General features: G+C 28.6%; 1 protein-coding gene across 1 annotated transcript; it reads right to left on the minus strand.

Annotated features, from left to right (window-relative positions):
- Positions 1-2,426: 2,426 nt before the first annotated feature.
- On the minus strand, positions 2,427-5,091 carry LOC136982650 (nuclear factor NF-kappa-B p105 subunit-like). The gene has a single exon (XM_067279211.1). It carries the CDS (start codon positions 5,070-5,072, stop codon positions 2,541-2,543), a length of 2,532 nt encoding a protein of 843 aa, XP_067135312.1. The 5' UTR covers positions 5,073-5,091; the 3' UTR covers positions 2,427-2,540.
- Between the last annotated feature and the right edge of the window lie 7,409 nt (positions 5,092-12,500).

Here is a 12,500-nt window from a genome sequence, read left to right on the forward strand (position 1 = left end):
TTTTAGACTACTTTCTCGGACAATTTAAAAACATTGACAAATTTTCAATAAACATTTTACTCTTGTAATAACATTGAATGTGAAAATATAATTACAGATATATCAGAAATACCACATCATTAATGAATGAACCATCTAATATTACATAACAACAACTAATAAAGATATTAATTTTGTATTTAATGAAAGTATTTTAAAAACTGTATATTTTATTTTGATATTTAAATTGATTAAATACAAATTAACATCTTGGGAAGTAATTGGAAGAATTAATAAGTACACAGTCTAAGTTTCATTAATTTTTTAATGTTTAATGTAGAAATATGGTTCATTTATTACATGAAAGTAGGTCTATTACGAAGTAAAACATTTAGAATATTATTTTAACATATTTAGTTCTTCATTCATATTATTTTTATATATTAAGAGTGTATTATAATTTTTTAATTAGTTATATTTGAGGAATTTTTATAACAATAGAACCTAATTTAATGTAATAAAATACATTAAGTAATTCTTATAGATTAGATTACACTTGATTCTGAAACTATAAAATTTCTCTGAAAACATAGAACTCTAGTATACAAAATGAAAATTTCTTAGAACTTTCCACAAAATTTTTGTTTATTTTTCTTTCTGATTGCTAATTTAGATTCTTATCTAAAATTTAAAAGTAACTTTTATCAACTAGAATCACTGACATATTAATTTCTAAGTTACATAAACTAGTTTAAATTATTCACAAATATAATGCTGCATTAATCTTAATAAATACATTACAGAAATCTCTCAAATCCTGCTTTATCATAAAAAGCAATTTTATTAACATATCTTACTGAACTTCCTCGGTACTTTTAGGGGCCTTTAACCCATTTTCAGAGATTGAAAGATAAATTACTATGGAAGTTAAGAAAAGTATGTATTGTTATTACGTTTGCATTTTGGGATATTTTTGCAAAATGCAAAAATATCCCAAATGCTGATAAAGCAGCATTTGGGATATTTTTGGAAATTGGACACTTCTTTATGAGTGTTATACAGATCTGGTTCTGCAAGTTTTTTCAAGTATTTTGAATTAATTTATACTTATTTTTGACTAAATATATTATTTGTTTAAATGAACTTTTAGAGCATCAATTTAAATTTTTATAATATTTATGGCTAGTAAAATATTTTTCTAATTTTAAAAAGTAACTCAGTAATTGCTTTTTCAATGGAAAAACTATTCGTCATTATCTATTTAATAATATAAGAGCAATAATAAAACATTTGAAAATAACTATTTTGATTTTATATGCTCTTTCCTCAAGCTATTTGATCTGACATTGTTACTCAGTTCAATTTATAATTATAGCAATAATGCAAGCTATTGTGGAAAATATCTGTAAAATCAACATGTTAAAATTATTTTCTGAATATTTTGTTATTGCTTTTATACTAAAGAGATGATGGAGAACATTTTTTCATTAAAAAAAAGAGACAATAACAGATAGTAGATAATGTTAGGGATGGTTATAATGCAGTTCATGGATGCCTTTGGTGCAGTGCTTTTAAATAATGCCTTTTATATTTATTAAACATTCACTTGCTTGAATAATGCTTTTTAAAAAGTGAAATATTAATAATGAATTATGAAAAATATTTACTTTGTCACACAAACTACAAAGATTGATAAATCAACTAAAGGTTAATTTATAGATTGTCTTCATGTACTATGCAACATTACTACTATCGTGTCAAACATATATGGTCTTTTTCCAATATTTCCTTCAGTAACTGGCCATCCCTAGACATTGATTTTAAAATTAGAAAAAAAAATATTTCAATAACTATAAATGCCATTAAAATATTTGATGTTCTAAGTGTTCATAAAGATAAAACAAAGAATATTAATATATTTATAGAATTAGATTAGAAAATTTATAGAATTAATTTAAGAGTATTAATTAAACAAATTTTAACATGCAAGTATACATAATAATCTATTATGAATACATTATTATTATTATTATTATTATTATATGAAAGCTTCTATATATAAAGTTGTACGGACAAAAGTAATCACGGGTGAAGATTGTCTTTCTATTGAAAGCTTCTATTCAGAAACAAAAAAAATTCTGGAATTTATATAATAAAAACGTTATTAATTAGTTCTCATATACTGTTATATTCTAGTTATTTTAGAGGTTATCACACAAAGAGACTTGAGACCATTATTATATTGTAAAACTATCAAGTATAACATACATCATTCAATAAGTGTATCATTTTAGAGATGTCAGGATATTGTATTGTGTAACTCTGATAAGAAATCTAACTGAAGAGGGCACAACAAAAAGTGCCAAAATGCATTTTAGACGTTGGAGTTGATGTATAATATACTTGATAGTTTTACAATAAAATAATGGTCTTAAATCTCTTGTGATAACCCCTAAAATAACTGGAATATAACAGTATATGAGAACTAATTATTAAAAAATGATGGGGATAAGAAGCTAGTCAATAGACAAATAGTAAAAACATTATTATACCAATATAATTTATTTTAAAATTTCCATAATTTCATCCAAATTAGCAAGATGAACAATAGTTCTAAATTCCTGAAGATTTCCTTTGAATAGTTTTAATAAATTCTTGGTGGGGCTTTCATATTTTCCTACAGTTTCAATATACTTTTTATCTATTATGAATTCTGCTAAAATTTTCCATCCGTCTTTTGGAGGATCTAATAATTGACATATTTTTTCAAAAACGGAATTCTCTAAAAATGCAATCTGTCGGTTTTCAAAGTCATAGTCGATCCATGCATTCTTGTTACATGCAGATTCATTATTTTTTGAATTAAAATTTTTCCTGAACTTATTAATGAATTTGGTTGTATTTTCATCCTCTGCAGAAAATGTAGATGATTCAGATCCAACATTTTTTATCAACTGCATTCTATTTTGTTTGTTTAATAGTGATAATGCTAGATATGATTGATGATAATGTGCAAGATGAAATGGAGTAATCCCATTAGAATCTTTAAGATGAACTATTATTTTGGCATGATTTAGCAAAACTTTAATGGCTTCGGGACAAAACTGAACAGCGTAATGCAATGCTGTCTTTCCATTTACACTGTCAGTAATGTTAACATTAATGTTTCCAGTACACAATATTTCAACTTGTCTAAGATTACCATTCTTCACTGCTAAATGAAGAGGAGACAGTCCTTCTGAGTTCAATACATTAAGATCCACATTGTATTTACCTTGAAACTTTATAAGTTCTTTTAAACAATTAGATTCATTATACAATATAGTATAATGCACAGCAGTATTTCCTTTTTTATCCCTGTGATTTGGATTACATCCAGCATCCAGAATTTTATGAATACATGAAAATTCATTATTTTTAATTGCTAAATGCAATATGGTCTGATCAAAATTATTAACACTGTTAACACAAATCTTGGGTAATGTTTTAATAAGTTTTAATAAGCATTTTAATAGTTCTGGATATTTAGTTTGATTAATTATTGCCAAATGAAGAATATTATTTCTTTTATTATTTGAAAATTTCATTATTGAATGCATTACTGAAAAAAGATGATGAATATTTCTCGTTATTAAAAAAGATTGGAGTACTTTTAATGTCCTTAAAGCAAATTTTAAGAGAAGTTCCTCTTGAAAGCATTCCTTGTTTAATGAAGTAGAATTATTATGTTCTAGTGAATTTTCTTTGATATTAATTTTTAATATTCTATTATATATTGAATCTGGCAATAATTCTTCATTAGATCCGGACAAATCGTCGTCATCACTTAAATATTTTGAACAGGTTGGAACATTAGAAACATCTGTGCTTTCATCCCAATTCATACCAAAAAATGGATCTGCTGAATTGTCTTTTAATTTGTTGTACAATTCTTGTCTCATATTTTCATTATTTAGTTGAAATCTGACATCATTATCCTCTTCCACTTCTTGTAGTGTAATTTCTTCTGTGTCATATAGAGATTTAACATACGTTTCTTCTTTTGTAGTTTCATTTGTTTTACAGATGCCAGCAGTTAATGATGTTTCGGCAGTTTCTCCTCCAAAATTATTATTTCTGTTATCTTCTTCATAAATTGTATTAAATGTGTTTGAAACCTTTGCAGTTTGGATATCTGGAACTTTTCTTTTATTTTGCTGTAAAGGTTCATATATAAATAATTTTGGCTCACTAGTCTCGCCGTCCGACGGTCTAAACAATTCCATTTTCACTTCTACGGGATAATCGATATCCCACAATCGATAACCCGGAGTACGGAATACAATCGCATACTGATGATGAACGTCCGTAGCGGTAAAGCAGCCTTCTTCTTCCCATACACGTTCCCCGTCGATTTCTTGAAAAAATTTAATTTTAATATCACTTTTATTAACTTTTTCACACAGTAGAAAAATTACATCACCTCCCACACAGGATCCAGAATTTTTATTTACTTTCACGATTTTTAATTCGTTACTATCTGGTGCTTTAGTGTTTATTATCGGATCAGAGTAAACTTTCGAAATGAGCCTCCACGGTTTACCCGGCTTTTCGTCATCTACGATTCCAGCCTGGAAACAAATTCTCACCACGTGTAATTGCGAAATTAACATTTCACTTTCTTCCTTTGAAATTTCTCTTATTTGATCAACATTCAATGCCATTTCTTTCAAATTCCGTTCATAAATGACATCTTGCACTCTTCTTTTTCCAACGCATTCGATGCTGATATTTTGAAAGATTGCCGTTTTATTTTTGTCTAATATTAAAGTACACACACCGTCTTTACAGTTCGGACCTACTAATTTATGAACGTGACGTTTAGCCGGAACGGTATTTGTATACAATTCCGCTTTAATATGTACGTTTTCATTACCGAAATAATTTTCCAAGTGGACCATCGGATAAGATTTTAAATTTCCGTGAGAATTTCTTCCTTTCAAAACGCCGTGCGAGTCACTCTCCGCTCCATAACGGAATCTTACTCGGTTTATCGGCTCATTTACGATTTTCAAGTTTGACTCACCTGCAGTCATATTTTCGCTTCCTTCCATTCTCATTCATTCCGAAAACAAAACTATTTTTTTTTTTTTTAAATACATTTCATTATCCCGCCATCTGTCGGACGAAGGACGAATTAATTCCAGCGTGGTTTCGGTTTTGTTATTGAGTAGTCACGTGTTACGCAATCCGTAGGAAATTCTTTCCATTTTCATTGGTAAATTATGCAATTTAATTTAGCAGTTGATGTATTTAAATATAATAGGTTCATTTTTAAAAGTTTGTATTGTTTGGTCGAGTTTTAAATATTAAATAATGATTTTTTTTTCATATTTAAAACTCTACTAGACTACTGTTGAGAATCGATTAATAGATTTTCAAACTTGAATAATTTAATAATCGATTTAAGCTCTGAACGCTTTATGAAAAACGCGACTCGACTTCAGCGATGTTACGGTATTTAAGCGTTTTAGTTCGCCTCGTTCTCCATAGATGGCGCCAAGATACACGTGTTGCCGTTTTAGCGGCAGTTGTAATTAAAAACTACTTATGCGTTTCTTTTTAGCTTTTTTTCTGCAATATTTCTTACGTTTTTACTGTTAACTAAAAACATAAAGTGTAAAAAAAGAGGAATGTAATTCTCTTTAAGACAACTTTTAATTTCAAAGCGTCTAAATAATCTATATTACAATTATTTTATAGAAAAATTAGGCATTCAATAAATTAACTGCATTGTTTAGTTAATCTTCTAGCTTCCAAACTGATTTGCATTTTATTAACAAAATACTTAATTAAATTCTAATTTTTAAAAACAGAACATAAGCTATTCATAAAATCCTTAATTTGATATTTCTTCGTGGTAAAATTTTACCTACGTGCACTGTCGTGGCGGCAGTCTCAACTGTTTGAGCTCCTGACGGACTCAAATTGATATGTGTGTTTGAGAACTACCGTGAATCGATAACTAGTGATGTTAAACAATCGGCATCCTGCCGGCGGTTCCTCACCGGGAGGAGTCGGCAGGCCATCAATTGTAATGTGGTGTTCATACAAGTGTTAACGTACTGTCCGCGAACGTAAGTACAGAAGGACCCAACAACAATTATACAAATAACAAATGTCCCTTTATTACACTTTGTACAAAGAGGTTCAATCAGGTATCCCAACTATTTACATAAAGGTTTTAGACCCAGCGTAGTTTTCACAAAGGCTTCCTTTTTGCCGAACAAAATACGGGGTGGCCGTTACCCAATCGCGTGACAATGAAATTTCGTATATCGCGGAACTAACCTAACTTAATTCTAACTTAAAGCTAACTTAATACTAAAGGAAATAATAAGGGAGATAGGAAAGTGAGAAGAAATAAGAATCGAAATGTTGCTTCACCTGGGACTTTCTATTTCAGGCCGATATGCACTTGGGAGGGCCTCGGTTCTTTTATCCTGACTTCCGTTTTTCCAAAGTTTGCTTCGCTATATCGTTATTCGAAATTCTTCCCTTACGATAAGTTCTCTGACTTGATTCCTGCTTGGACAGCCTCGGACTTCTCTCTCGATCAGCTCCTTCTCGAGCACTTCCTTACACGTCCGATCTCCTCCGTGTCTCGTCCAAAAAGTCCTTCTTCTTGGGCGCTATCCATCCGGCCGCACATTCTACTCTTCTTTGTTCCGATTCTTAGAACCACTAATCCCACCCCAAGGCAATAACGGTCTTTGAAAGATTAGGAAAGGAGAAGACAAAGAACAAAGGAAATACTAAGACTAACTAAAATTACTAAAATACAAGTATAATATTATGGCCGACGGATCTTGGGGTGTCTACAAATCTAAATAAATCAAAAATAATAGAATAACATTAATAACATACAATGAACATTACTTAAGAATGCTTCAAACATTGGAGATATTCAAGGTCACCTTAAAAAATAGTTGTATTAACCATAAAGATTTAGAGCATTAGATAGTCCCTATCTAATGTAGGAGGCCAATCTTTGATAATCCCACAAATTAATTATACATACATAGGCATATTGGATTCTTTTCATTCACTTTATTTGTATTATTATTAGATTTATTTTTTATTTATATTTTATATACTTGGTTTTTCATTAATATATACATGAAGTGTTGAACACGAGATCGTGTTAGTAACAATCACATGGCTTTTTCCATCTTTATTTAGTTGATTACCATGTGATTGTTACTAACATGATCTCGTGTTCAACAGTTCTAGAATAATACAACATGGTTTTACAACAAATTAATATATGCATGTTCAATTATATCTTTATACAGGGTGTATCAGTACAGTGGTTACAAACTTTCAGGAGAGATAGAGTACACCTAGACGATGGAAAAATCACATAGCAATGCATGGTCGGAAACACTTTCCTGGTGCAGTAGTGACGACACAAAACACAAGAAAGGAAGGACACAAACAGGGTGAGAAAACATGTTTATTATTCTTAGCACAGCAAAAATTCTGGGACGTCTTTGGCTGGTGTAGCGATATATGTCGCTACACCAGTCAAAGACGTCCCAGAATTTTTGCTGTGCTAAGAATAATAAACATGTTTTCTCACCCTGTTTGTGTCCTTCCTTTCTTGTGTTTTGTGTCGTCACTACTGCACCAGGAAAGTGTTTCCGACCATGCATTGCTATGTGATTTTTCCATCGTCTAGGTGTACTCTATCTCTCCTGAAAGTTTGTAACCACTGTACTGATACACCCTGTATGTATAAAAGGAGATCTTAGTCAAAAGTAAAAAAAAAAACTATCTGTCAGGTGAAAATAAAGATATTTGTTTTGACTTTTGACTAAAATCTAAGATCTCTTTGTTAGTCAGAAACTTCACCAGTATAATAAGTCCTATTAATAAACAAGGTCCAAGTTGACAATATATACACAGAAATGTCATTGAATGGTTGAAACATTCTAATTTGGAGTTTGTAGTTTGAAACCTGAGGCATGTTTATAAAATAAATCAAAAACATTTGTTCTTAAACCCTTTTGCTGGAAAAATGTAAATGATTTTGATTTTACAAATTAGAGTTTATTACTATAAGTTATATTATGTCCCACCAGATAAAAGAATATTGCATTGCTACGATTCACTGTCCTCTGTTTTCATTAATGTGGAAATTTTAAAAATATTTTAGTAAAATATCTGGTTGTTTTTACTGAAAACTATAAATAATTTTCTAAATGGATCAAACTTATGCAGAATGGCCACAAAGTTCCTATGCATGCTAGTTAGAAGATATTATATGCTCCCTTCCATTTTCCACATATATTTTAATTTTCTTCCTATTTTTCTAACATCATCTTACATGTTTATGATTGGAAATCATTAAAACAATCTCCAATAGTAATTAATACCATGATGACAATTATAGCTACTATTAAAATTCACACATTCAGAAGAAACACCAAATGTAGAAGAGTTGAATTAGAGAAGTCACTCTTAGAGAAGAATTGTTCACAATTTCTTTCACATCTCTGGATTGAATAATGTAGCCTGAGGAAGGCCAAAATGGAATTGATCTTTATTTCAAGGCTCTTGTCTGTTTCAATATGCAAAAACAACGTTAAAAATTCCTCTGGTGATGACACAGTTAATAAAAATTATATTAATTAAAACTCTAGGATGACAATTATAATTAAAATTTGTCAAAACAATCTTCAATAGTTAGTTTTAAGGTCTTCATTCATAGGATTGGAGTTTAGAAATTTTTACAATACCGTAAATAAATGATTACATGTTATTAAATTTGAACTTTGAGGAGGATATACCATACTAGTATCCATGTACTGAAGCCATATTAAAAATTAGTAACAAATGGAAGACACAATTTCATGCATATGGACTTTATGGCCATACTGTAAATTTTACTCAGCAATACATCAATCACCTTGGCTGCCTTTTGAGATTTGAAATCCAATATTTTAATAATCACCAGTAAAATTGATTTTTATGGAATTTTAAAAAATTAATAAATTAGAACAACTTACAAAACAGGGCTTCCTCTACTTTAGATAGACAAAAACATTTTCCAAGTTGCAGATTTGTTTCCAACACACAGTATTTTTGAATTTTCTTAGAAAGTTTAAAAGACGGTTTGATAAACAATTAATTTGACTTTTTGTTTTAAATAATTTAATGCATTTTAGTGTAGTATCATTTTTCAAATGATAAAAGTACTAATTTATAATTTATATAAAAATTAGGTTATAAGTAAATGTAAAAGAATGAAAATTTTACTTCACATATTTATTTTCCTACAGAATTAGAATAAATAATAATAAGTTTTCAAAAATGCAAACAAATATCCTTTATATTTTATAAGACAAGAAGATAACCATGATAAATTCCAGCACAAACATTTAATGAAATTGACAGACATTTTTGGCCTCGTTAATAGATCAGTATTGGGTCAAATATTATAAATCTATAGAATTCGATGTTCAAATATTAGAATGCATAAACATCAAATTCTATAGATTTATAATAATTGACCCAAAGATGACTTATTAACAAGGTCAAAAATTTCCATCAATTTCATTAGAACTATTACTTTATATTTTATTAAAAAACTAAAATCTTTTTATTTGAAAATGTTTAAAACATGGAAATTACATTTTTATAACACGAAATATTGCTCTTTTCAAATTAATATCTAACCCAAACTATTTTGGAAAAAATTTAATTTCTAACTGGACAGTTTTTGAATTTTATAAATGTTAAAATGCCAAATATTTTATATCAGGAAGTAAAATTAAGCTTAATGAATATCACATAAACATATGATAATATTCAATTATGCACTATGTATACATATACAGTATAATTTCTTTAATTATCACATTAAATATTTGTAAGCAAACTTTGATTTTTTTACTTTATATAAGTAATTTGTAACTGATGAAGTATGTTTAAAAAAAAAAATATCTGGATTAGAATAACCTAAGGTTCATGAATGAACTACATTATAACTAATGTACATGCTTAGAGAATAGTTTACATTTTTTCTCAAAATAATAAGTGATAGAAGCCCATTTGAAAAATTAATCTTAAATAAAAACAAGATTTTGATGTAATAAGATAGCATTTAATAGTATGCAATTTCCTAATCATTTTGTAGCAAGCTTACAGTTAAAAGTAAAATAAAACAATATAGCGAATTTCTAAAAGTCTTAGGATGCGACTATGCAGACGCGAGCGAGCAAATTTTCCAAGCGAGCGAGAATATGTGGTGAGAAGAGGCGAGACACGATAAATATCAAAACCTGTCAGATATGTGCGAGAACCAGAAATTTACTCTCGCCAGCGTTATTTCTTGCTTCTCACTTGTGCATGGTTTTCCTTTGCAAAAACTAAATCTCTCACAACCTCTCGCTTGCTCTAAATTCATGTCTGCATAGTTGCACCCTTAATGTTTTGTTAATTTAGTATATTCAATGAGTCAAAACTCCTCATCAGAATATTTTAAATTTGTACAAAAACAATAACTACAGCTTATAAAAATAGCACTTTCCAGAACCTACTCTCAATAAAATGAAAAATAAAATTTAAGACTTCTAGACTATACTTTAAGAACATTAGTTGTAAGGATGTTAAACAAAATAAGTCTACTGTATTATTTAAGAAACTACAAGTAAGTTTTCTCTAGTGTTTTATTATTATTTATCACTATATTTAATATATTATACAGTGTGGCCTCAAAGTTCCTATTCGTGTTTGTTAGAAATTATCTATAAGCTTTCTATCATTCTCCATGAAAATTTTAATATATCTTCACATTCTATGGATGTCATCTTCCATATTGATTGCTGGAAATCATAAATAACAATCAAGGAATACTTTAATAAGTCTTAGATTTAGGTCATAGTTCAGAGGAACAAACTTTCACAACCTTTTAAAGTCACGTTTTAAGTCTGGATTTAGAGAGACGACACTATATTGGATCTACATCGATCATCCACCATGTGTTGAGAGTTTCTGATCAAGAGTTCTGGGACACAGGAATTTTGTGGCCACTCTATATAAAATACAGAAATGTTGAAGTTATGAGTATATTTTAATGTAGAAATTTCATTTTTATCCAGTTTACTTAAAATTAAGTATCCTTACAATAAAATCTATGTGTGAGCTGTATACTTTTAGTGTAGGAGAATTTATTTTTATGAACTGAATTGTGATAGTAAATAATTTATTATCTTAGATTTTGATTGTTATTCCACAATAATATAGGACAATTTTATGCACGTTTATCTTATTTATAAATTTGATTCTCAAAATGAGTACCTTTTTATCAGAAGTAGAAATTATATACACATTTGATGATATTTATAAATTATATTCTCAATTCATATGTTAGTTAGTTAATGTGTGATAACTCAAGTATAGAAATTTAGTGAGTTACTGCACAAATTACTTTTGTATGCAATACATTAGTTCACCTAGAGATTACACAGCAAGATCAACTGATCAAAGTACATAAAAGAAGTCTTTTAGTACTTTTCAAGTTAGTTGATAATACATAAAATGTGTAAATGCACAATCTTTAATTGTTTATTTGTGTAATTAATAAAATTTTTTACTTAAATTGCAAAAAAGTAAATGTAATCAGTGTAAAATATTTTATTGCATAATATGCTTTGTTCAAAAGTGATAATCATATGAATGTGTAGTAAACTTTTTCTTTGCATTGTACCAATTAATTTCAAGAGTATTAGATTTTCCTTAAATTACAAAATTATATAGTAAAAGTCCTCTAATCTGGCATGTACAGATCCAATATTGTGGATTATTGGACCCCTTATATTATTACTGCATTGTTTAGATAAATGTCCTAAAATATAATATAAATAATTATTTTTTAACTAAGATGATTCAAGGAAGGTCACCATATTTATGTAAATGATTCAATTTATTGTTATCCACACAAATCATATTTAGTTAAATTGCTTATAAAAATACATTCCTTTCCACATATTGCACATTCTCTTTGCATAGAGATAATTAAATCATCCTGTACATGCTACTACACTTTCCTCCTATTCATTTTTGAATGTCCTTTCATCACTCTTAATATAGTGTATGGATACAGAAAAACACATTATTGCACAAAAGCATGTGATTATTTTATGTTTTGTACATATATTGCATAAACCAAGCTTAAAAAAACTAATTCCCCATTTAGAGTTGCAATAAACCTTAAGTTTGCCAGATATTCTGGACTAAAAGTGGACAGAATAGATGACTTTTACTGTAATTACTCGGTAGATAAGATTTTATAAATTGTATTTTATACTCTTGTGTATAAATGTTCCTATTATTTCTGATCTTACAAGTCAAGAAACAAAAATTCAATCCTATTATAAATGCAAAACATGTATAAATGTTATAAATTTAGAAAAACCTATTAATGGAATTAAAAAGAAAAAAACTGAGACTTTTTATGTACATTTTATAATGCTCAT

This window comes from Centruroides vittatus, unplaced genomic scaffold (genome assembly GCF_030686945.1).
Source record: "Centruroides vittatus isolate TY-2023 unplaced genomic scaffold, ASM3068694v2 contig_858, whole genome shotgun sequence".
In the NCBI taxonomy this organism is placed as follows: domain Eukaryota; kingdom Metazoa; phylum Arthropoda; class Arachnida; order Scorpiones; family Buthidae; genus Centruroides; species Centruroides vittatus.

Excerpts from the sequence above, each read along its gene's own strand:
- LOC136982650 (XM_067279211.1), bottom strand. The coding sequence starts at position 5,072 with ATGGAAGGAAGCGAAAATATGACTGCAGGTGAGTCAAACTTGAAAATC.